This window comes from Phyllostomus discolor, chromosome 4 (assembly GCF_004126475.2).
Source record: "Phyllostomus discolor isolate MPI-MPIP mPhyDis1 chromosome 4, mPhyDis1.pri.v3, whole genome shotgun sequence".
Classification (NCBI taxonomy): Eukaryota; Metazoa; Chordata; class Mammalia; order Chiroptera; family Phyllostomidae; genus Phyllostomus; species Phyllostomus discolor.
This window is the reverse complement of record NC_040906.2, coordinates 38,434,043-38,461,826: the sequence shown is the minus strand read 5'-3', so window position 1 is coordinate 38,461,826 and position 27,784 is coordinate 38,434,043. Positions and strand designations below refer to the sequence as shown.

The window sequence follows — 27,784 nt, the reverse complement described above, 5'->3', positions numbered from 1 at the left end:
TCAAGCTCTTCTATTCTAGTCTTCCAAAGGAACTCAGATGCTTTTCCAGATGATGTTACCTCAGTAAGTGGATCCCACAAGTAGCACTCTTAGGATATGAATATCAAAGTGCTTCGTGAAATCACCAAAACAATGGGTCTAAAATGATGCAGTTCTTATGTGTAAAATCAAAATTAAAAGCAGAGAAATTATACTGTTATGATTTTTAAAATGGAGAAAGTATAAGTAGGACTTTTTTACAAAGAACTTCAAAAGGAAACAACCCAGGCTACGTGTGTGTGTGTGTGTGTGTGTGTGTGTGTGTGTGTGGTTGGCCAAAAAGTTCGTTTTGTTTTTTTTTGCTTTGTTTTTCTTTTTGTTAGATGGCTCTAGTAATGCTTACTTGTCTTTAACTTCATTTGAAACAATCTTGTTAGATTGTATTGTGACAGCTGTCATATTAGCATGAATTAAAAAAGAAAAAAAGAACTTATCAAAATTGGGGAATTTTTGTGTAGCCATTTTAATATTGAAGAAAAATACACAACATATTCAGCATATTATGCTCTATTCTTTCAAGAAAGGGGAAAATGCAAATAAAAAGCAAAATAAAAAAGATTTGTGCAGTGTATGGAGAAGATGCTGTGACTGATCAAATGTGTCAAAGTGGTTTATGATGTTCAGTGCTGGAGATTTCTCACTTAACAATAATCCATGGTCAGGTAGACCAGTTGAAGTTGATAGCGATCAATTTGAGACATTAATTGAGAACAATCAACGTTATACCACATGAAACGTAGCCGGAATACTCAAAGTAAATCAATAAAGTTATTAGTGAAAATGAATACATGTGTCTTTTATTTTATGGAAAAAACATGTGAACTTTTTAGCCAGCTCAATATATTTAGTAGAGACTTATGTATTTTATTGTAACTAATGTTTGTTTCAATATACAGTTTTATTTGTTTTTAAAAATTTTTCTGTTAGCATAATTAATTTATTGTATGATTATCTTATTTTAGAGAAAGGTAGCTGACCTCCAATTGAGGATATAAGATAATGAAGAAAATTTAGGGAAAGAGTAGTTAATTGATCACTGAATAAACTTTTAATTTAAAAAAATCTCAGTATCTAATTATTGGGACAGACTGCTAGAAGCTTGTCAAAGTTCAGCGCAGAATTTTATAGGCACTTGTGAAAGTGCTGTATTGGGATACTCATCAAACCCATGTAGAAGAGATTGCCCAGACAGATTGAAAATCCAGTACATCTCTTTCTCTGGAGCTTTCACTCCTTGGTCTCAAGGAAGCGAAAAGGACTTCATTCGGGATGCTGAGTGGTGGCGCCACCTCCAGGCGACATATAGGAACAAGGGGTATCTCTGCAGTACCCAATCTCTGCACCGAATATTGTGATATCCCAACATTGCCAGAATTATTGCCCACTTATTTATTGCACAACACTTAGAGGTTTGCATCTGTGGAACTGACTTTTGAATACACTTCATCATTACAGCAGAAAATTGTTTTTGTCAAATTTTGTGGCTTTCATTGTTAGAAAGGATAAGCTGTATGTGTCCATTTTTCCTTTTGATTCATTCTAGCCTTAATTTTGACTGGACTCTTGGCACTGGAGGAAACTCAGGCTGTTTTAATTTTGCTTCATATACCTGGTGTTTCTGGACCTTGTATATTGTTTCTGTCACATACAAGGCATTCTGAAGTGTTGGCCACAAGACGGGAGGCCCAAATTGCTCCCCTTCGACATTCCCTCACTCCCAGTCAAGGGTGTTGCAGTGTGGGACATAGAGGGCTCCCTGAAGGCTGTTAGTCGTGTGGCTAGGAGCCTCACACCCATAATCAATCTGCACCACACGTGCTCGGCCTGCTCTTTTGCTCTCAACCTTCTTTGCTCCTCTCACTTTTAGCCTTTAGCCATCTGGGAAATAGCTATTCACATCCACTCTGATGCTTTCCATTGAACAAAAATGGTAATTCTGTGCCTCATACACTCATTTCCAATGATATTGACCTCTTCATAGGGATTGTCCCTGTCCATAGAGTCCCAAACCCTTCCCCCCTCCCTCTCATAGATGGTAAGTTCTTTGAAAACAAGGATCATATCATACTTATTTTTACTTCTTTACTCCTCTAATGCTTGCCACAATGTGATCTCAAGATGCATCTATTGAAAGATCAGCAAGAAGAAAAAAGAATTTAAAAAAATAAGGGTAGTATAAGCAGCCTTTGGGACATCTTTAAATGCACCAACATCCAAATCATAAGGATGCAGAAGGAGAAGAGGAAGAGTGAGAAATTGAAAACTTATTTGAAAAAATAATGAAAAAAAAACTTTCTTAATTTGGTGAAGGAAATAGACATACATATGTCCAGCACCTGGACATACAAGTCCAGGAAGCATAGACAATCCCAAACAAGTTGGAACCAAAGAAGACCACACCAAGACATGTCATAATTAAAATGCCAAAGGTTAAAATAAGGAATAAAGCAGAGAGTTACCTACAAAGGCATTCCTACAAGACCGGCAGCTGATTTCTCAAATGCAGGCTACAAGGGACTGGCAAGAAGTATTCAAAGCATTAAAAGCAAACACTTACAACCTAGATTACTGTATCCAGCAAAGCTATCATTTAGAATGGAAGGGCAGATAAAATGCTTCCCAGATAAGATAAAACTAAAGTTCATTGTCATCGAGCCACTATTATATTACATGCTAAAGGGAATTATATAAGAGAAGACCAAAACTATGAATATTAAAATGGCAATATATTCATAACTACCAACAATTGAGTCTAAAAAACAAACAAAGCAAACAAGAACAGGAACAGAATCATAGATTTGGAGGGTTATCAGTTGTGGGGAGGAGGGAGGAGAATGAGGGGGAAAAGGTGCAGGGATTAAGAAGCAGAAATGGTAGGTACAAAATAGACAGGAGGATGTTAAGAACAGTATAAGAAATGGAAAAGCCAAAGGACTTACACGCATGACCAATGGACATGAACTAAGGGAGGAGGATTGCTGGAGGGAATGTGCCCTGACTGGGTGGAAAGGGACAAAGGGGGAAAACTAGGACAACTCTAATAGCATAATCAATAAAATATATTTTAAAAAAAGAAAAATCAAATAATTGTTTGTGTCATATCTGAGATATGGGCCAATATTGGAAAACACAAGAAGGAAAACATGATAAACAATTATTCTTCATTAGGGAATTTTAGAAAGTACTAATGTTGCTATTTCTCAGCAAATTATATATGTATATTTAGCACATATTATGTGGCTTCCTCTCCAGGTAGTGTGAAGTTTCTCAGTTTTTGTACTGGTTAGTTTTCATTGGTTATTCTTAGATATCATTTATCTATAAAAACAAGGACTATTGCATATTGCAGTTATAAATATAATGGAGAAAAATATTATATGATATCTTATAATTGGGAGATTTACCCTTGGAACCTTTACAACAGACACTGACTAGATCAAGAAGAGCGTTAAAAGTGAGCTAAGTAGGATTTTGGAGGCTTTGAAGTTCCACTAACGAGACACTGCTTTACTTTAAAGTATTTAGCAACCTGGAGGAGTTAATGCAGGACCTAAAATTATTCGGCATTCTTTCATAATTACTTTCCTGAATTACATATTCAGAAATGCATACAAAAAGTTTGAGAGTAAAAAATACATCTTATGTACATTTATAGGTGAAGCAGCTTGTTTATTTTTCACTTCACTTAGTTTACTTTCCTAGAACTAAAGCTAATGATTAGACTTCATTATTTTACTAATATTTCTTATCTCTTGGTGAACAATAAGATTTTTAAATGATTTATGACTTATATGTGAACTATATCTTAATCAGTTTTTTGATTTTTAAAACTTGTAACCCTGAAGCCCTGGCTGGCATAGCTCAGTGGATTGAGCGTGGGCTGCGAACCACAGCATCTCAGGTTCAATTCCCTCACAGGGCACATGCCTGGGTTGCAGGCCACAGCCCCCAGCAACCACACATTGGTGTTTCTCTCTCTTTCTCTTTGTCCCTCCCTTCCCTCTCTAAAAATAAATAAATAAAATTTAAAAAAATTGTAACCCTGAAAGAATTCCAGGAAAATTTGATTTTTAAATGCACCTATAAGGATAAAAATGAAATTCAGAAGTAGCTGTTGTACAGGTTTGAATAGTCATACCATACCTAGTTTCTTTAGTCATAACAATATGATTTATTTTTAATTTTAATTTTATTTATTTATTTATTTATTTATTTGGAGGAAAGGGAAGGGAGAAAACAGGAGAGGGAGACACACATCCCCGTGTGAGGGATACATCAGTCTGTTGCCTCTTGTTTCCTCTTTCATGACCCCAGCTAGGGACCTGGCCTGCACCCCTGGCATGTGCCCTGACTGGGAATTGAACCAGCTTCCTTCCAGTTCACAGGCCAGCACTCAACCCAGCAAGCCACACCAACCAGGTCAATTTATTTATTTTTTTTAATAACAACTTGGGCAGCAGGTTGCAAATCAGGAAACTGCCATTCACTAAAAAGTTACACTAGAGTTATGAAATAGTCTATAAATATCAGTGGATTTCCTTTAGTAAATCAGTTTTCATCCTAAGTGTGCTGGATTTATTTAAGGAAATGATTGTTGACTCTAAACTTTAAAAAAAAATTAGGCCTACAAAAGATTAAATTTATAGAGTACTTAATACCAATTGGCCTCACAGTGTTTTGTCAATGTGGTTATTGATTTTCAATGAAATTTGGAATTAAAATAATTCATATAATGATATACCTTTAATGTTTATAATGCACTTTAAATTTGTATTTACAGATTTAAAATTCTAATTGGCTTTAAATCTAAAGTGATAATGTTTCAATAAATTATGAACTATAAATTTTTACCGATCACATATATTTACTTTTTAATATAACTACACTTACATATCAAGTTAATTTATAAGTTTTCTAATGATATTTATAATGTAAATATTTAATGCAGAATCTTGCCTCTGGATTTTTTAAAAAGATAAAACTATAAAGCATATCATGGTGTTTAATAAAGAAGCTCAAAATGAGCCTTAAAAGATCACTCCCCCATATGTAATGAGCTTATCTGTTTATTTATTTATTTATTTATTTATTTATTTAAGTTTCTATTCTTCAAAGATGTTGCTCCTCTGTCTTCTAGTTTGCAACGTTTCAGATGTGAAAACTGCTGCCATTCCAGTCTTGTCCTCTATACATAATGTATCTTTTTTTCTGGCTGCTTTTAATACTTTCTCCTTGTCCCTGGATTTAGGAATTTGATTTTGATATGTCATGTGTGTAGTTTTCTTATTTCTTGTATTTGGGGTTTTTTAAGCCTCTTGAATCCTTGGGTTTATATTTTTGGAGAATTCTCAGCCTTTATTTCTTCAAATATTTTATGCTCCTCTTCTCTCTCTCTTCTCCTTCAGGGAGTATTTGACAACTTGCAGTTTTTCCACAATTCAGTGACCCCTTTTCCGTCCCTTCTCCCTTCCTTCTTCCCCCTTCCCCATTCCCTTTCCTCCTTCTCTTTTCCTCTCTTCCCTTTCTTTCTTCCTCTGTTCTGTCTGTTACATTTTAGATAGTTGCTATGCCTGTGTCTTCAATTTCACTGCTTTTTTTTGAAATGTCTTATCTGCCATTAGTCCCATGTAATGTCCTTTTTATGTCATACATCGTGTTTTTCACTTCTAGAAGGTTTTATCTCCTCTGTTTCTCAGTAACTTCTTACTAATCTATGCCCTAGCTTCTTGAGCACATGGAATATGTCTGAGTGTCCTTGGATCTCACTACTATCATGTATATTATTTTTCTAGATCACTTTTGATTGATTTTTCTCCCCATTGTAGGTTGTATTTTTTATATTTTGTATGCCTGATTTATTTTCTATTCACAGCCAGATATTGTGAATTTTACCATGTTGAGTGTTGAATATTTTTATATTTCTTAAAATATTTTTGAACAAAGTTTTGGATATGGTGAAGTTACTTGGAAAAGGTTTAATTTGTGGGGGGGTCTAATTTTTAAGATGTGCTAAGTGGTGCCAAAGCATCATTTATTTTAGTTTTTATTTTTTCCATTTGTAAGAAAATTATTAATAATCTTACTGATGTCCTATGGATTATGAAGTTTCCCTCCCTCTCTGTTGGCTCTTGTGTGAGCTGTAAGACTTGTCTCTATTAACTGTGGGAGACTCCTTCCTCAGTTTTGGTTTGCGTACTAGAGTTTTTCTCCTTAAATTTGCAAATAACTCTAATTAGTGATAGCTATATAATAGGAAAAATACAAGGAAATTTAGGAACTTCAAAGGAATTTCATTTGAGATATTGTTCTTATCTCCTGTGTCACTCATAATATTGAGTACTTATGTCTGTTCTTACCCTGTGTCCTTCAGGAGATTTCAGAATATTGTTTATCAGCATTTTTTAAAAAATATAAAAGACTGTGATTAAAATGCATTTGCACAAAATGTTGGTCAACATTTCTTCATTTATGATTTTTTATATTTTGTTATTTTCATAGGCTATAAAGTGTGATTGAATCGAACATCTATTTGGCTGATCCTCATCATGAACCGTGCTTTTAGCAGGAAGAAAGGTAAGTGTGCCCGTTCAATGGCTCTGGGGTCAGTTCATATCACTGTGGAAGGCAAGCAGAGATGTTGTTAAGCAATTGGTTTTTCCTATTACCAAACCATGTGGCTCAAGAACGAATTTAGTATAGAGCAGGCAAATTTACAAACATTGCCAGTTAACCTTTTTTTGGTCATCACCCTAATGAAAATAGTTATTTAATATACTTTGTTCAGAATACACTTTTGACAGTATGTCCTCTGATAGTTTTATTCTGAGATATGAAACTGCAAAAAATAAAATGATCTGAAGCTAGGTCTAACTTCACCTTATGTAGCCATATAACACTCCAGGGCTTACCTAAGGTTACCTTGATTTAAATTCACTCCTGTGTATGTGTATGTGTGTGAGAACAGTTTACTTTTTACTGAATAATAGGTGAGGATTGATGATAGGTGAATTGATAGCAATGAGGCTAAATTGTTTGTTATTAATTTTAAGGTAGGGATTTAAATATATATATTATATTATATATATAATTATCAGTATGGGAATGAAACAGCTTTCATTTTTTTAAGGGGGAGGATAATGTCATTTTATAAAATATGATGCACTCATAGGAAAGACAGAAAAATTGGATAGTTTTATATAGTCAGTGAGGACAAAATAATGTACCCTTGTTATTCTCTAGTGGTGAGCACAGGGTTCTCTCTTATATAACATGCTATCAGTGTGGCTCAAGTTCATAGGTGACTGAAAGCAGAAGAAAATTGATGAGGCAGGATTACAGATACATGGGGGTGGCGTGGGAAATGACCAGTGAGGTCATGTTATACACTGTCAGTTGCTAAGCATAAGTCCATGAAGGCAAACACTTTCGTTGTTATTTATGTACATACATTGTTAGTATATACATATACATATACTGGCGGTAAAAAGTGGCTTAGGAATAACAGTGTCATTATCCAAGGTTCCAGTTCATTTTCTAATATGAATAATGAACAGTCCAGAGCCAGGGAATAGATCTGTGCTATTCCATGCAGTCAGGAACAGGCTGTTCTCTCTTTAGATAATGAATTGACACATTGTAGCATGCCCTTAGGAGAAAGGCTGAGATGACTTCAGGACTTTGAACCAAACAGGAGGGAGCATGGCTGTAGCCTTGGCATGATAATGGGAATTGTCTTACAACGTTTGAGAGGCTGTCGTTTGTTCATGAGACTAAGTTTAATAAAGGACACATAGATATAACTTATATGGTCACTGATTTAATGTAGGAAAAACATTTCAACAAAGTTGTGCAAAAATACAATGGGATTCCTCATAAAATACTAATTTTTTTTTTTTTGTTACCGAAGCAAGAGGTGTTCATCTGGATATGGTACAGAGGCTTTAGGTAATGTGAACTTTCTGGTACTTTTCAGCTCTGGGAGGCTAGGAATTTATTATTTTATTTATTTTTTCTGAGTAAAGGGAAGGCAAAGTAACATTTATTATGGTCTGTAATTTGCTTCTGATTTAAAATGTATGCCAAAAGTGAAATAATGTCTGTTTATTTTTTATTCCTTTTACTAGTAAAAAATATCTAGAAATAATTATCTGAGGTATTTCTAACAGTAATAGAAAACCTTGTATCTCAGCTAATTACTTTAATTACACTACCATATTAAAAAAAGCAACAACATTCTGGAGCTTCTCTTTTATTTGGTTGTAATTCCCTTTCCCATGGTTTTAAATTAAAACTCCACACTTCTAATTTACTCTCTGTTTGAAGGGAATTTAGAGGGCTTGTTCACTGAGCACTAATCCCCACAGTTGTGTAGCAATGTGAGGAACTAGCAATTTGTATATTTGTCTCATTTGAAGACAGTGAGAATATAACTGTGAGAAAAATTAGTATAATTTAAAGAAGCAAGAAGGGGAAGTACTTGCTATTTTCTACTTTGTTTCATTCTCTGAATTTTTTCAGTTTCTCTTATTTTTCAGGTCTAATGATTAAAATATACATATTAGGAAATTATTGCTCTGTCAATATTTTACTCTAATTTCAAGTTAGAACTTGATGCTGGAAATTCTACCTTAAGTTCACTCACTGCTGAATCTTTCATTTAGTGAGGTTCTTCAAGGGAAAATCTTTAGAGCCTCTGCTTCTAGTTCCAACCAATAATACTATTTGATTTCATTTTAATATAAGTTGGGAAACTTGAATTATATGAGAGTCCATATATCCTGACAATTGAGTTTAATTACAGCTCTAGAGAATATATAATTCAATTCATTATTCCAAACTAGCATCAACATGCATTGTATACTCTAAACACAGGAAGATGGTCTTCAATCAGTAAAGGCTTATGTCTTATTTTATAGATGTCCAGTTCACTTGTCATGTGCCACCTTGCTAAGTCATCTTGTGTCTCAGAAGCCTAAGGAAAAAAGATTATCTTAAACCTACACATACTTGTTTATCCTTTTCCTATTAAATCACCCAATAAGTAATTTGCCTGCTATTCTTGGATTAAATTAACTAGGTACTTCACTGATTTCTTTGCAGAAGCTTTAATGGTATTAGTGTTGCTTACAGATTTTGAAAAAGATTAAGTGTGTTAGAATTGCATCATTCCACACCATTTTTAATAGGTAAAAATTACTCTATCTTCATAATTATTAATTAAATGCTAATTAATATGTTTAATAACTCCTTTCCCTATGTTAGCTTTCTATCTGAATTTTTAAAATACAAATTTTATTTATTACATAAAAATGAATAATTTAGTGAAAGTGCATAAATAAAGCATATGAATAAATGTGATTAAATGATTTAACTAATTATACTTTATTTTTCTTAACTTAGCAGTTGACATATTGATGAGTAGACATAATCATAGTACATAGCACTTAGCATTCACTATTTAAATAGTATTCCCTTTATATGACCCGTTCATATGCATCTACTCATCCAACAACATTTAGTTTTAAGTTTAATAAACTCGAAGTATTAAGCTTTGTGATATAGAAATAATGAAGTTACTACATCTTTCTTGATGAGGTCTTAATCTAAATGCATTTTGAATGCTTGAGTTTATTGTCCCAGCAGTGGGAGTGGGAGTGGTTTGTGTAACACTTAAGTGTTTTGAAATGTTAGCATTTCAACTTATGTAAGTGTTCACTATTGAGTCAGTGATTATAGTTTAATTTCAAGGAAGGGGACACATTCTTGAATGTCTCTATGCCCCTTCTTATACCACTTACATGTATCTAATTGCTTCTGCGGGCATTTACAGTGACCAAGGACCATCATCTGCACTAGCTCTTCAAGGTCAACCTCATCTGTATAAGTTAATTTAAAAAATTTTATTGTGTCAGGTTTTTGTTCTTTTGCCAAAGTATAAATTAGGATGACAGTAAGGGCTTGTTTTGGAAGTTCTTCAGGTTTTATAAGTGTACTACCTGTACTAGAGGTAAGTAATGAGCACCCACTAAACTAGCAGCACTTAATGTATGGTTATAAATCCTCTTGCCATGGTAGCAAGTGCAGTTTGTGCACTACTAATTTAATACTGCAGTTGTTTTAGTCTGTCACTGTACAAGCTGGATATCCCTATGCTCTCACTAGGTCCCTGCAGTATGAAACTATAACTGAGGTAATATCATCAGTCTTCAAATAACGGTAGTTTATGGAGAAAACAGTTCTCTCTTTGCCTCAGGATTGGAATGAACCATTGTATTCAGACTTTAGTCAAACTTTATTTTCCTGAGCAGTGTTGTCTGTCTTAGAAAGGAGCCATGAGGAGAGGTGAGTTAAAGGGTGAAAAAAGAAATTAGGTATCTTTTTAGGTTTCTTAAATGCAGGTCTTTGGTGGTTTTATTATTTTGGTGTTTTAATTGTTTTGTTGTATAGTGTTGTGATTTATTTATTTTAATAAACAAGGGCAAGGTTATGTCCTAAATCTAAGTACAAATTACCCTTGAATTAATCATGTCACTATCCAGTAACAATCATAACAAGAAAACTATAACAAAAAATAAAAGTTTCCCACATTAATGTCAATGCCAATATGTCAACATTGCTTTTTAAAGCTTAGAATGTCTTGCTTCTCAAAATGTTTGAACCAAGTACAGCTACTATATACCTGTCAGTAGTCACAGAGGGCCCTTAAATGCACCCTAAACATGGCATTTAATTGATCCCTCATGTTTGGTCTTAAAGTTGTGAGTAAGGCGTTGTATTCCAGAAACGTATTTCATATAAATATATTGCATTATCCTTAAATGGTATAAATAATTGACACTCCAGAAATGTGTCATTTTCTTTTTATGTCTTCACATTCCCCCAGTTTGAGGGGAACATGTTAATGCTGTTAGGCTGGGTTCTGTTGATACCATCTTTAAATGTTCTGAATTGAATGTTTAAAATACTTCGTTAGTATTTCAGTATTTCCTTACAGTGTGCACTTATGTAATATTTTTCACAGTAAAAGTCTTTGATGTTATTCTGTTCTTAACATTGATTCTACATTTTTAAGTTTTCATGAAAAATTTGATAGTCACAAAACTCCATTAAAAGACAGAACATATTTGAATATTGATAAAATTTTACTACAAAAAAACAGTTAAAAAAGGTCAAATTTAGTTGGACTAAGCATTAATATTTTTTACTTTTTTCTCTTATGCATTTCACAAAATATTTTGGACGATGTACAAAATTTATGAAGTTTCAAAATTGAATGAAAAGTGTATTTTATATCAATAATATACAGTAGAAATTAGTTTCAATATCTTCTATTCTTTTAATTACTTTTATTTCTAATATTCCATTACTTTAATCCAAACATTTCAAATTAAGATTATCTATATCAAAACTCCTGATAGTAGACCCTCAACTAATGTTTCTCTAAGTTTAAAGTAAAAATGATCCTAATATCATATTGATTTCTAAATGAACTTAGTAGATTGACTTATTTTGGATTTTTATAAATGTAGTTAATGGTATAATATTAAAATTTCCCTTTACTAAATAGTTAATTCTTTGATAAAAATAATAATGATGAGTAGAGATTACTAAAAGGATTGATTATTGATTAGAGAAGCAAGAAAAATAATTTATGAGAATAAAAAAGAAAAAGTAATTACAAAGTTAATCACATAATTGATATAATTACTCATAGTTCCACTGATGTTATTTTTTATATATTCTTAAAAACCCAGTAATATTTGCATTATCTCAAAATATTTTTTTTTAAAAAACAGGGACTTTTAGGTGAAGGAAAGAATTCTTTTTTTTAACTACTGATCTTTTTTTTTAAGATTTTATTTATTTACTTTTAGAGAGGGAAGGGAGGGAGAGAGAGAGAGAGAGAGAAACATCAATGTGTGGTTGCTGGGGGCTGTGGCCTGCAACCCAGGAATGTGCCCTGACTGGGAATTGAACTTGCGATGCTTTGGTTTGCAGCCCGTGCTCAATCCACTGAGCTACGCCAGCCAGGGCAGAAAGAATTCTTTAACCGCCTTTCAGTTACATTATTCTTATATCTAACTAGTTTCTCTTTCTTAATTTAGCAAAAGAATTTCTGAATTGGAAATCCTCTCATTCATATCTGATTCCTTAGAAATGTAATGCATTAATATGACGCCCTCAAAACCTGTAATTTAATACTGTGTATTCTTTATTGCAGACAAAACATGGATGCATACGCCTGAAGCTTTATCAAAACATTACATACCCTATAATGCGAAGGTAAAATAATTTCTATATTATTGAATTTATTATATATCTATAATATTATTAATTTATGGTTGATCTTAGAAAGTTTGTTTATGCACTAGCATTTTGTGTAGAAAAAGTTTGTATAGATAAAATAATTTTGTAGTATATAGTATGGGAAGTTATTTTTCTCTCTAAATAAGTGATTTAAAAATAAAAAACGTGTCCTTTATAACCTGTTAAAGGCATGCATGTGTTTTCTTCAAATGATTTTAGTTATTGTTAAAAATTACTTGTGGTATCTTGGCCTGTAGGAAATAAAGTAACCAACAAATTAGTGTCCTTTAAAAACATTTTTATGTTGCATCATAGGGATGAATACAAAAACTAATCTGGATATGAGAGAAATGAGCTGCAATTTTAATGAATGTAGTTATCATCCAAAAAAAGAAAGGAACAAACAAAATTTAAGCTATTAAGAAAACAGAAAAAGGGATATTTTTTGTGAAGTTTTTGTTCAGTTTGCTGCATTTTAAAAAATAAAAACAACCTGTACTCTGTCTCCTCAAAGATTCAATTCATTGTTCTTGGAGAACTAGAGGAATGAATGCGCTATACAAAATACTCTTTAAAGAGAGATGTTATTTTTGGGTTAGTGAGTACCAAATCTGAAATAGATTTTAGAGAAATCTGAGTTTAAATCTGAAAAAGACAGAAGTGAATTAAAGCGTTGGGTTTGGGAATAGGAGAATTGGTCACACTAAGCAAGCTAACTTTGGATAGTGTTGGGGGTAACAGAAAATGATAAAATTATTTTTATAAGAGAAGTTAAGAGCTTGTAGGTTAATACATTATATGGTGGGATATGAGATTAGATATGAGAAATTATTTCAGGAAAATTTTTTTAAAATTTATTGAACAAAAAGTCGATGGTATTTCATAGGGAGCCTCTGGAGTGCCTGTGTGAGTCTGAGTCAGCAGGAGGATGCGTTTGCCAGGCCATCCAGAAGTTCTCCCAGAGCTGCTACTCAACAGTGAATTTGTAGAGTGAAGCAATTATAATTTTTTTTTTGCTGACTTTGCAGCAAAAATAAAAGTGCTTTAAAATATTTTCTCTGTAAAACTAAATATATTTGACGTCACTACAATACTTGTGAGTTTCTCTGTAAAGTTAGCATGACAATTTAATTGCCATGATGTAATATGTAAAGTTTAGTTACTGAGAAAAATTTTAGCGTTATCCATCTTTTCCACAGGTATTCTTTATTAGCTATTGAGAAACTATATGAAAACTAAATAGAAAAAAATCTCAAAAACCACTATCATTTTAACGTGTATGCTCTTTTTTTTATAACAATTGTAGTAGAATTCTGTTCTTCAAGGGAAGCTACCACAGGTTATCTATTTTTGTATATGACCAAAATGTCTCATTTTGAAAAAAATGGTTTATATGGGATTGAACGATTCTAATTAGAACGACCTTGGACTTTAACTCTGTGGGTTAATGTGACAATGGAGATCTGCTTGTCTATGTGAAAAAGCTGCCTGTGCTAATTCACAGGTGCATAACAACCATAAGTCATCCCACACTGCAGAGGGCATGGATGCTCCTTCCCAGGCTGGGCTTGGTGAAGCGTGGAAGGGCAGGTTGGTTTTGTCCACTGCAGTATGGCCTCTTGATTGATAAAGTATGTGATGTATACCAAGTAGTGTTACAACTATATGAAGAGCTTTTTTCTTTTTCTGAATTTCCTCCTTTGTGGCACTTTTTAAATTGATCATTAAGCAGTTATTTTTTTGAAAATTTTCCATTTCTCTTATTAGAACACATGCCACTTGACAACCAAATCCATATCCATGGGAAGTACCTTAGCACAACAGAAAAAAATAGACTGTAGACATAAAGGTGTTAGATAAGTTTTAGAAAAATGTCTGTAATAAAATAGTTGCTCAAAAAACATTAGAAATTATTAATGTATCTTTTTATTTTTCATAGGACTTGCCAAAGTTCCTGTCTCATAGTAGGTGCTCAGTATATATGTATTTAAATGATTTATTTATTTTTAGAGAGAGGGGAAGGGAGGGAGAAATAGAGGGAGAGAAACCTGGCCTGCACCCCAGGCATGTGCCATAGCCAGAAATTGAACCATTGACCCTTCACCTTGTGGGATGACACCCAGTCCACTGAGCCACACCAGGCAAGGCCAGTATATATATACTTAATGAATGAATGCATAAAACCCTTTTCAAGGTAATTAACAGAATTGTTACATTTCATTTATCCTCCATATATGCCAGGTACTATGATGGTTTGTTTTTACACAATCTCACTTAATATTTGCCATGACTCTGTGGAGATTATTAATTTTTGCATAGGAGAAAACTTCACATTTTATATAAGAGAAAACCAAGGCTAAAAGATTAAGTAATGGGCCCACTGTCACAAAGCTAATAAGACAGACTCGGATTTAAAAACTGAAGTTTATCTGAGTTTAAAGCTTTGCTTCCTTTTATATATATAATACCACTTGATCATTCACGCATTCATTAAATAACTGTTACATATAAGGTGCAATTGCTGAAACTTCATGAATGTTAGTGACACTTCAGGCTTGTATTTCAATGGATCTTATTATCACAGGATAGTATCATACAAAAAAATAAATACTATAAAACAGAGATCATGTTCTGTGCCATTCAAATGGCACTTAACAGAAGGCTATAGAGATTCAGAGAATGGGATCTCTGAGTTATGAAAGTGGGGGTGAAGCAGGGTCAAAACCAGGGTGAACTGACCGTTTCAAGCTGAGACATCCGGAGGAGGAGCAGCACCGAGTCAGTGCAGTCTAAGGCACAGACTGAATACAACTCAAGTTGGTTGGACCGTAAAGGACTAATGATAACGTAAAGTGCTTTGTCAGTTAAAATTCCATCTGAGAAACAAAGCTAGTAGGGTGAACAAACACCCACACATTTATTTTAAGGAGTGGGTTATGCAGTTTTGAGGGGCTGTCCTGGCAAGTCTGAGATCTATATGGCAGGTCATGAGGAAAGGCAGCTTGGATACTATTAGGCACAAACTGACCATGGGTAGAATTTCTTCTTCAGCAGTTCTGTCTCCTGTCTGTTCATTAGGCCTTTATATTGATGGTATCAAGCCCACCCAGGTTATTCAGCATCATCTTTTTTATATAAAGTGAACTGATTATAGCTGTGAATAGTACCTACAAAACAACTCCATAACAACACTTAGATTAGTATTTGATTAAATAACTGGATAGGGTAACCTGGCCAAGTTGATAATCACCATCACAAATACTCATGCCAGACAAGGCTAAAAATAAAAGAAATTGGAAAGGCTTTGAATGGCAGGAAAAGCAGTTTGATCAGTGAGCTAATCAAATAGGAGTTTAGGAAAATAAATCTGTAGTAATCTGAAAGTTGATTTGGATCAAAAAAGGTAGGATGACATTGAACTTCTTAGGAACTTACAGCAGGTCCTGCAATAATGGTGTTTCATTCAATGTTGTTTCATTGCAACATTGATAAGAAGCTATAGGAACATAACTCCTTATATTAATCAGCCTATAGTAAAATCAGTTATGTTATATATTGTTTTACTTAAAGTTGCCGAACCCATTGATGGTAAGTGAGGACTTAATATACTTTAATGGTCCAAGTGTGTGGTCATAAGTTTCTATAGGATAGTAGATAAGCATACAGTGGAAAATAAATATGTGTTAAATATTTAAGGTGAAGAATTGGTGCAACAAAAAGAATAATTTATATGTAGGGAAAAAGAAAAATTTCTATTTTCATCCTGGCTAAAACGGAGAATAAATCATGACATTAAAAGATTCCCACCACTACACTTACTTTTGGCATCTACTGGTTAAAAATTAATCTGATAAATTTAACAGAGCTACTTAAAAATGTAATTCTACCTAAGTAAATATATAATAATATTTATTTTAGAAGTTTTCAGTTTTAAAGTAATAGTTTTCTGCTTAATGTTATAATTCCCTTAGTTTTTGAAAAAAACATTATCTTTAGTTCCACACTTTCACCTTATAGAACATTCTATTTCAAAAATTCACATTTAATATTCATAGTATACTTATTTCAGGTCATATGTGGATATAAAATAACACTTGGTTTCAAGGTTTTAGTCTAAGTAGGGTTCATTAGTTTTCAAGATTTTTTTAATGGGCAGTAACAGCATTAATACTAATGCACTGGGAATTCTGCATATTATTCTGTGTACTCTGTAGTTATGTTTTTCAAACAGTTATACTCCATGAAAAAAATTGGTTATGAAATCAGTGCAGCAGGTCATAGAAGGCATTTAAAGATGAATAAAACAGAAGAGAAAGAGAAAAGAAATTTTCAGAATGCATATAGTAAAATCAATTTGTTACATGAAATTGTGACTCATAATCATAGGGGTTAGAAAGCCATGGCCTTTAAACAGTAATCTGTCTTTAAATAGCACCAAAGACTTCATCAGATTTAACTAATTTAAATCACAAAATAATAAGGGGGAGGGACTACTTAAAAGAGCAATTAAAAATTTTAATACAAAGGATGATTCACATGTAAGTTTATCTACATGTTTTCATTGAATATAACATCTTAAAATGATTTCTGAAGTACACATATAAACATGGTAAGAGTAATACGGAAATATAGTAAAGTGTAAAATATACGTTTGTGCACTCATTCATTCATATATGGACTTACTCATTTGAATCAAACTCCTACTATATGCCAGGTCCTGATCTAGACAATAGGAACTGATTAGTAAACCAAATAGATAAAATTCTGCTCTCCTAAGACTTACATATAATTACAAAGTCATAATGCTTTTTTGAGAGACACCAATAAGAAAATAAATAATAAATATATTATATAGTATATTAGTGTATGTGTATATATAGGTGTATGTCACATAGTATAAACAATATTTTATTCTAATAAAGTGTTCCAGGCTATAACAGTTGCTTGGAGAAGAATAAAGCAGGATGTTGAGGATCGGGAGAAGAGGGAAAAAGGATGCTATGTTACCTAAAGTGGTCAGGGACGATCTCTGAGTGTGGAGGCCTAAAGGAAGAGAGGGGGTGAGGCGTGTGACTGCATGGGAGGAGAGTATACCTTCCAGACATGGAAGAGCATTGACTAGCATGGGCAAGGTGGGACCATCCTCACCCAGGAAAGGACTATTCAGGGGTCAGGTGGCTGAAATGCAGGGAAGTTGTAGTAAATACCTGACAGGCACATGTGCAGTAGAGCAGGTGGAGTGGCGGGTGTCTTGTTGTGATTGTAGGGCCTTGTGGGCCAGTGAAAATTTGAGAAGCCCTCTAATTTTCACTAAATAGAAAATTTTCTAATTTTCTAATTAAAGAGAGGCTATCCCTTGAGAAGCCTCTCTTTAGAGAATTGAGAGAAAGAGTCATGAAATCTGAGACAGTTTTTAATAGGAATTAGCTATAAGGAGGCAAAGGTGGTCCACATCAAGAGGTTGGCACAGGAGTCCAGGCAAAGAGAGTGTGATGGTGGCTCGAGCTGGAGTAGGATTTGGAGAAACGTAGCGGGCATCTGGGTGGGTTAGACAGATCTTGTGTTAGCTTTCCATCGCTGCTATAATTAGAACATGAAAGCAGAAATTTTAAAATGCCTTTTGACTGCATTTACCGAAGACTGTAGTATTTTTCCATTTTTTTCCAATTTGTGATGAAACTGCTGAATGTCTTCTTTATAAAGGCAAAATGCTGAAAACATTTTTTTTCAGTGAGTTTATTATTTTTTTGGTGTGAGATAGCCATTCTCTACATGGAGAATTGTGACGGATCCCTCATAAAAAGCACTCATTTATTAAATGTTTTATTCTAAAATGTGTAATTTTCCCAAAAAGGCTGCTGTATTTATTTTTGATGAAACATTCAGCTTTGTTAAAATATGTAAGAATGAAATTCTAAAGAGGTTATTACATTACTTTGCACCATGCAGCAATAAAGAGAGTCAACATTCCTGGATTAGCTGCTAACCGTGTTCCAAGTCCTAAAAGTAAGTGAATCCAAAATAAACAGGAACATGGGTCTTGACCCTAAACTCACAACTTCTCTGGGGACAGAGAACAGACACATAAAACGAAGAATTTTGGTAAAAAAAAAAACAAAAACAAAAAAAACAAAGTAGAGATGATAACTAACAAAATAAAATATGAATATCAAAATGAGGTTTAAAGAGAAAAATTACATTGTATTTTGGTGATTTCTAGAGATATCAGAGTTGCATATGTGAAACATACATAGTTTGCCACTGTGTGTGTGTGTGTGATAAGAGAGAAGGCAGACAGAGCTGTGGCCCGCAGGAACTTCCCGACTCAGTGAGTTGTGGGGTTTCTAGCCAGGCTTGCACAACCTTCGCAACCTAATCTTCCCTCACAGTTTCAGTTTATAAGCTCTTATTTGGCCTAAAAAAAAAAAAAAAAAAAGAAAAACAGAAAACAACAAAGAACAAGAACAAAATGATGCAATCTCGGATCTGACAGTAAGTGGTTAGAACTTGAATATTCTAATCTGTAGGAGTTGAAACACACATCTTAGTCACTGACGTTTGAAACTTATAGCAAAACTTGGTTAGTAGTCATTGATACAGGGAAATCAGAACCTCGATAAGTGGTACACTCAGATGCACCCCCAAAAAACCAGTGGTCTACCCCAACAACTCCATTGATGTTATCAGAATTTTATAGCCATGAAGTTGCTGTATCCTATTACAGGATCAGAGCAGACACTTCTCATCAATCTATTTAAGTTCAAATTTCAGCTCCCCCAACTAATATTTGAATTATGTAACTCTTCTGAGTTTTCTCATTTGTAAAGTGAGACTAATAATTGTACTTACCTCACTAAGCTGTTAAGAAGTTTAAATGAGTTAATATGAGGTCTGTCCAGAAAAGGCCCAGCCATTGTTAATATCACAAGAAAGGTTGTGCAACATCAATGTAACCTGGCAGCCAAGGAGAGTAGACTGCAATGTACATGTATAAACAATGATGACTTCACTGTACTAGTCAAGGGGGCAGTAGATGCTGTTGAGTGAGCATGTATACTGTGTGCCCATCACATTCAAAATGACTGAACGAGTAGAGCAATGAATCTGCATCAAATTTTGCATGAAGCTTGAACATTCCTCCATGGAAACCATTCAGCTGACTTAGAAGGCCACAACTATGGGCAACTGGTGATTGGCAGCTTCATCACGACAGCATTCCCATTCATGCATCACATCTAATGCAGAGGTTTTGGCAAAACATCAAATCACCCAGCTGACTCAGCCCCACTATAGCCCAGATTTGGTGCTCTGAGACTTCTGGCTTTTCCCAAAACTAAAATCACCTTTGAAAGGGAAGAGATTTCAGACTATGGATGAGATTGTGCAAAATATGATGGCAACTGATGGCAACTGGGAGAACTGTGTGAGGTCTCAAGGAGCCAGCTTTGAAGGGGACTGAGGTATCATTGTCCTATGTACATTGTTTCTTGTATCTTATATCTTCTTCAATAAATGTCCCTATTTTTCATATATGGTTGGATACCCTGTGAACAGACCTCATTTTAAAAATAAAAAACAGCCTTAGATCAGTATCTTGTGTATCAAAAGCTTATTATAATTGATATATTTATTATAGAAAGTTTCTGTCTACATTGTAGTCGCACTAGTTATTATTGTACCTTGAGAATAATATAGACCTTTGCACTATTATCTGGAAAACAGAGAATGAAGTTCATACACTACATGTCAGGTATTATATCTTTCCTGTTTGCATCAGAGACAGTGAGATCAGTCAAGGTACTTGCTGTGGCCAACCTGAGAGTCTCAATGGGGAAGGAATGACTTTTCCTTCAAGCATGGCAGCAGACTCAATACTGCTGACCTTGTAGGTTTATAGACAAGAAAAGGCTTTGAGGGTTAAGGAAAAAATATTGCTGCAATCATGCTTTTCTGTTTTCAACAATTGCATTATGGAGTAAGATATTAATATACAGATTGCCTTGGTCTTAAAGTCAAATACAGAAATACATGGAAATCAGTGCAAACTTTTAAAAATTTTTAAAAGTTTTACAAGTAAGAAGTTAATGAAGAGAGCAAGTTACATTATGTGGCCTAATGAGTCATGGTATAGAAAAGTTTTATTATAAATAAGTCATTTTGCTAATGTTTCTCAATTATTTTTGGTGAATATGTGATAAATTGTCCTTCAATGAAATGTTAATATTGGTTTATAAATTAATAGAAGAAAATTAGGATCTTACAAATAAATAATCTACAACCATGTCAAAAAAGGAAATCAGCAAAGAAAACATTTATATTGAATGAACCCTATGGAATCATTAAAAGTTGAGAAAGCATACATCCCTGTGCCAGTGAGATGAGATGCATTGCTAAAACATCCAAAATAGTTTAGAATTCCAAATTCCAAAGATTCTTCAGAGCAGCTTTTAAATAGCAGCAAACATAAGCATTTACCAGTTTTGCTGGTTGTAGATATCAGGGGAAATGTAAAAAACATGAAGAGTTCAACTGTATTCCATTTAGTTCATTTCATTTGTTTAAAAATGAGATGGTCAGCCCTAATCTGGTAGCTCAGTTGTTTAGAGCATTGTCCCAATACACCAAGGTTATGGATCCAATCCCAGATCAAGGCACACACAATAATCAACCAATAAATGCATCAGTAAGTGGAATAATAAATCAATGTCTCTCTTTCTGTTTCTTCCTTTCTCTAAAATCAATTAATTTTTTGAATGAAAATTTTAATCTCAATGCATATGAACCACTTCAAAAATTAACTTTATATAGAACCTTTAAAAAAATTTTTCTTGGATTTTAGAACTGGTATTTAATAATGTTAATGTGTACAACTTATATCCATTACCAACATTTTAAAACTAAAGAATGAGCATACACATTGAACTTTAACTGTTATTTCCTCTGATTGCAAATGATACATGCTATCATATATATTGACAATAATTATGCATCTATAACCATTAGAAACTGTCCTCTTATGTTCCAAAGCAGTGCTGACTCAAATTTAAAAGGAATTAAAGCTATAAAATGTTATTTTCCCATTACCTTTCTTGGGGATGGGAAGCTATAAGCATTTTTATGCTAAACAGTGTGGAAACAAATAAGAGCAGAGTAATAACTGGAAATTTATAAAATTGTGACTTTGTAGTTGGATTATACTTTTAAAATATAAATGGGAGAAGAGAAATGACAATAAACACATGACATTACCTAACTGCTAAACTCTTGGGATGAACTTTTAACACCAATTTAATTTCTCAAAAACATACGCTTATCATAAAGGACTATCTAGTTAAGGTTTTCCCTTAAGCTTTCCCAGGTGGCTTAAATAGTTTTTAAACATAATTTTGGAGGTCACCATCATTGCAAATTATTAGTCTACACATGAGAATGCTCTGAAAAAGTATAATTTGCCTGTTGAGCATTACTGAATAAAAACTTAAAATTCTGTATTAATTATTCTTTGTAAAATTCACAATGGACTATGGTATTTTTTTTTTCCTTAAAAGAAGATGGACAACAGTGTGGTGACTGCTGCGGGGAGAGGGATATAAGGGGACTAAGTGGTAATGGAAGAAAAGTAAACTACAGATTAAATTTTAAAAGGCTATATGTGTTACAGATTCGAAGACTTTGTATGTTCAAAGCATTTTAAGAATCATTTATTAAAAGTCCATCATTTTCTTGAAAGGTAAATTATGGCTGAGAGAGGTTAAGTGATTTGCTCAAGCTTACACAGAAAAAATAGCAAAGTTGGATATAGAAATCAAGTCTTCTATTCAATGCCTATTTTTCTTGATATTATAATACACTATAACCAAGCTTAAGGAGAGAAACTTAGCCAGCAGATGAATGAGCTCAAAGACAAAATAGGATATTTATTCACTTCTGCCCTTTGTATATGGTACATGTGAAATTGGTTCATTTATGGAGCCCTGCCTGAAAATTTATTTGTTAGACATCATTTAAAACCAGCCAGGAGTTTGGCAAGGATGTGAGCTAGGCAGACTAAATAAAGCCTGTATATTTGCTTCCCTGACAGAGAGGCCACTGAGTCTGTGCTTTTGTGAAATATTTCACTTCCCTTATTCCGTTTTGCTTAATGATATTTCTATTAATATAATCTTTGGGTAAAAATACTTCAGTGTTATCTATGTCTGTAAATGCTTCTGCAACTTGACAGCATCTTAGTTATAAATGGGGATTTTTTTAATGTTGGATACATTTATCATTTATTTCATATTTCTTCATGATATGTTTGGCATTCTGTGCAATAACAAGAGAGCTTGTTCATAGCCAAAGAATGTTTCTGAAAAAGGAAGTCTGATTTGGTCTCAAAGGAGTCAGACAGCAGCATTCTGAAGACTGGAATATGAAATTTAGGGATTGAACAAAAAAGACATGTAAGGAATATTGTAGTTTGAGGGAAAAACATTTTTGAAAGGGATAAAAAAATAATGTTTTAATCAAGAGCATTTCATTAGTGATTTTTTATTAACTAAAATAAGCATATGCTAAAATAAGAAAATTGGAAAGAAGTGAGCATTTTTTAAACAAAAGACCCAGAAAAAAATGAGAAATGGGAATGAAAAAGAAGGGATTGTTACAGGAGGTAAAACATTGCAGGAAACACCAGGGTTTTGCAAATTATTTAAACATCTAATCAGCACTATGAACGGGTAGAAAGTTGCATTTCAAATATTAATTAGGAAAGATGTTATTAGATAAAAGAAAGTTGCCTCCCGAGTTTTCTCTTTGTCACTGGATTCTGGTGCTGTGAGATAAGGAGAAGTAGCCAGCTCACTTCAGAGACAGAATCTCTCCTGAAGACAAACAAAGCAAGATCCCAGGTCACTGTGTTCTTACATTTTAGGAGACATTGGAGGAGGTAATCTTTCATCCCTTAAGAAATGTGTACATAAATACATAAATTTCAAATGAAACTCAATTCATGTCTGTCTTCTAATGTTATGAACTGTGAGTTAACATCATCTCTAGAGCAGTTATGCACAGTTTTATGTTTAGGAATGGTCTCCTGTTGTGTGCCTATTTCTTCAGTTTCCAAGAAACTTTTTATCATCATCTCCTTTTCTCCCTCCTGGAATTAAGCAGTTCCTTTTTCTAAACCTTTAAAAATCATGTTCAGAAAATTAGAAGTAGAACCCAGTGGCAGTCTTTATATCAGATGGTGTTAGAGTACCTTCCTCCTCTGCTGTAACAGCAAAGTAGTAAAAATAAAAGCCATTAGGTAGGGCACTGAAGATTTCATGTAATTTATGCAACCACAGTCTGAGAAAAGATATGTCTCAAAGGATACAGAACATAGGTTAGAGCATGGAAGAAGCAATTGTTTACATTATTAGGTCTTTAATGTATCATTTTCTAAAAATAAGAACCATTATTTCCTAAACATAATATATGCTAATTATTAAAATTTAAGACCTACAGAAAAACATTAAAGTCTAGAAATCAACACATTGCTCAAAATCCTACCAGGCAGAAATAACCCAGTGTTAATTTTTGATTAACAGTGGCCCAAGTGTCTCTCTTTGAAAAAATACAAATGCAAGAATAAATATATAGATTAAAAAGTAACATTCAATGTTATATAAACAACTCCATACCAATAATTTTTTAAGCATTTTGCATCTATAATCTCAGTTCATCTTCACACCTGCCCAGTGAGACTGGGACTATTACTATCCTGCAACAAACAGCAAAATCATAACATTAAATTGTAAATAGTTACAATGAGACCAGGAATGAATGGATAGTTAGGAAACACTAACTTTATAAGAATCAACTTTATAACATGCATACTATTATTTTATAATTAAAAATATTGGTTTACATGAATTTAACAGAAGAAAAAAGGAAATCAAGTAAATCAAAGGAGTTACTACATTTCAGATATGTGTGTCTTTGCCAAAAGGGATATTAGTCCTTAAAAGATTGCTCAGGGATTTAAGAAGACGATTGTTAACGTAATTAAGTGTTTGGCATCTTTATGTTTATTCTTAACAGTACTGTTACAGTTTTAGACAGTATGTGTGTATGAGTGATGAGGTGTCTAGCCTACTTACAGTTCCTCCCTCTAGCACATCCTACTCCCCAGTTTTTGTTGCTTATTTCCATTCTACTTGCCAGGATTTGCAACATTTACATTTTGTTCTGAAACTGTAATAGTAATTTTATTGTAATGACATATTGAAATAGATTCAGATCTCCATTATTCCATTTACTGTTTCTTCTCTATTCTTGAGATCTTTATTTGCTTTTGGTTTTTCTCCTTAAGAATTTTTTGTTAAAGTCTCAGTTGCTTCCCTGTTTTGTGTGGTATTTCACATTTGAGAATATCTGCCTATTATCTTAGATGTTTTCTTCCCTCAGAGTTAGTCCTGGTTGCACAGTCTTCCCTTGTTCTCCTGTTGAGAAACTATCTGAATCCATTTCTGTTTCTCCCCAGAAAATGTCCTTAGTTTTTCTGAATGAACACCGGAGACTTCATTCCTTATCATTAACTTTTAATAACAAAACTTATGGGTCTAACTCAAGCCTCTGCAAGCATCTCTAATACCGTGAAACCAGTAAACAAAGTCCTTAGCTCTGTTGTGAAGGCTCCTCCCCTGAGGAGAAGTTAGTAGGAAATGACACCTCTGTTTTTCAAAACATAACAAACTCTCTTATTCACAGAAATATGTAAGTGATTAAGGGTTATTCTGCTTAGTAGACTATAAGTACAGCAGAACTCATAGTTTTGGATCTGGGAAGGCTGTGTGCTATAATCAAAAGAGCAAGGACCTTTGAGTTTGTTTTTTTCTATTTTATTTTAATCATTGTTCAAATATAGTTTTCTTATTTTTACTCCCAATCCAGACCTTTGAATTTTAGAGTAGAGAGTTCAGGGCTCTACAACTTCATATGGCAAGGCTGGTATTTAATTCCATTTTCTCATCTGTAAAATGCAAATACATTGTTTATACTACTTTCATGACAATTAAACAAGATAACATCTATAGAGTGCCTGACACATGATTGGTGCTCACTAGATATTAGTTTTCCTTATTTGTCTTGCAAATATACTTAGCTTTAACAAAGATTTTTTATAACACTTTTACTATGGAAAAAGCTTCCATAATTTCACATAACCAATTTGCCGGATTGGAGTTTTTAGAATATAGCACATTCATTGGGAGATTAGTTCTCAATTCCTTGCATATTTGAATAACATGACTATTACAAGGTTCAGTATTATGAACTAGAAAGAAGTTGAATAGACTTGCATAATCTCCGTCTTTCCCTGCCCTACCTCTTACGCGGATGTGATCTGTGATGGAATTACTCAGGAATGGTGAAGGGTGATAGGCCCTTAACAACAATGGTTAATCACTTCCCATGAAATTTAGAGTCAGAGAAGCATGAATCACCCCACCCCAGTTTCTCTGTAGGTTCAGATAAGAATTGGTACCCTAGGCATCAGGCAACCAATGAAGAGGCTTCATCTGTGGTTGATACCCAGGTACAATCCTAAATAATTAAAGTTAGATCTCTGGCTTTGTCTGGTTTTGCATTTATTTCTGAGGATTACTACACCACTTATTTGGTTACATGTCTGCTTCTATTGCTCATTAAAATGGTATTGCTCCAGGCTTGCTCGCACCAACATTTGTTAAGATTACTGAATGAAAGCAAAGCAAGTCTTACAAACAGAGAAGCTGTTCACATTTGCAAATATTCAGACTAAATAATATCCTACAGGAATTGCTGAGGTAAAATGAGTAGGACTGAATTTAAGCTTTGTCAGGAGAATATGCTAGTATCTTTAATTTTTGTAAATGTTATGTACAAAGAGTGAGGAAACAACAGCAGCTAAGTAATTTAAAAAACAAAGGTAGACTTCTACAGATGATTTTTTATGTTTGTGTGTGACCATGGCAATAGCCAGTGAAAGCAGTAAATCAAGTAGTATAATCAATGAATTGTCCTTAATGGAAAGTAAGACAGAGAAAAAATTTATAGCTGAGATGTAAAATAGAACACAGAGCTATGAGCAATTAATCAATGTTATTTTCACAACTTTAGCATGGACTTTTCTAATGAATTAATGAATAAGTATTACTTTTTTACCATTTATTTACAAATTTCATAAGGAATGTTCTTTATATTTTCCAGTGTAGTAAAAATCGTATTGATTGCAAACACATATGACTTTATGGTAAATGATCCAAATAGCAACATTAATTGACTGAATGCAGGGCTCTTTTAATGACCACCAATATAAAATAGAAATCTTTGTAGTAAAAAAAATTGGTTAATGGATTACTACAGATTTAAATGATTTTGTTGTCAGCTTCATCATGAATCATTTCATAGTGTGATGATGTGTATAATTATATTTATAGTGAATTTGATTTTAAGTCATATAGTAACAACACTTTAACCTACTTTCAAGAGACAAGTTTGTAATTCCAGAATAGCTGATAAACAAAATACATTAATGTTTGCTTTACAGTGTACTTTATAGTTGTTATGGACTGATTCAGCCTATTCTTTTATAGCATGTAGTAGGTGCCAGGCCCCAGGTGCCAGACTAACATGCCTGCCCCACAGTCTCGGCATGGAAAAGGACATCTCCAAGGTTTACACAAGGTTGAATAATTGGAAGGATAAACGTGTGTCCTTACTCATGTATGGCTTCAGTGAAGACAATGGAATGTTACAGCAAGAGATACAATGCATGCAACAGTATCAGAAGCCTGAGAAGCTTCCATGCATAAGACCCTCTCTAGGGTCCTTGGTTAGTCACCCAAGACTCATCACATTATGAAAGACCAACATACCTGGAAGGAATTTTGGGTTCAGAAGACCTTGTTCTTGTCTTGGTCGAAGATTAGTATGAGACTTCTACATCTCCCAGAGATGAGCATGTAGCTGGCTCATTATCTTACACACTGTGGCACCTTGAGTTATACTGAGGAGCATCCATGTGAAGGGTGAAGAAGAATTTTCTAATGGAGATCAAGAACCACTAGAAATGAACTTAGTGATTGAGGTGAGATGGTCATTTCAGTCAGAGGGAACAGGATGTACGACGTCTGAATGACATCCTGGAACACTGCATGTGTAAAGTATTTATGTAGGTAAAGTAGAGAATTATGTAGGTACAGTAGGTAAAGTAGGCAAAGTATTTATGTAAGTAAAGTAGGGAACAGCGTGTACGATGTCTGAATGGCATCCTGGAACACTGCATGTGTAAAATGTTTATGTAGGTAAAGTAGAGAATTATGAAGGTAATCCTTCAATTACATTCCCAGATGACAGGAGTGTAGTGATAGAGTTGAACTTAAGATAGGGGATGATGAGGTCAGAATTATCTATGTTACGAAACAATGGAAAGATT

At 33.7% G+C, this 27,784-nt stretch overlaps 1 protein-coding gene across 6 annotated transcripts in view; it reads left to right on the top strand.

The window, feature by feature from the left end:
* Positions 1–27,784, top strand: part of GULP1 (GULP PTB domain containing engulfment adaptor 1) — a 218,146-nt gene that overhangs the window by 117,760 nt on the left and 72,602 nt on the right. For all 6 annotated transcript variants that reach the window (XM_036023195.1, XM_036023193.1, XM_036023197.1 and 3 more), the window contains 2 exons: positions 6,538–6,612; positions 12,260–12,321. In XM_036023195.1, the coding sequence (XP_035879088.1) occupies positions 6,585–6,612; positions 12,260–12,321 (90 nt within the window). In that variant the 5' untranslated portion in view covers positions 6,538–6,584. The remainder of the gene's footprint in view (positions 1–6,537; positions 6,613–12,259; positions 12,322–27,784) is intronic.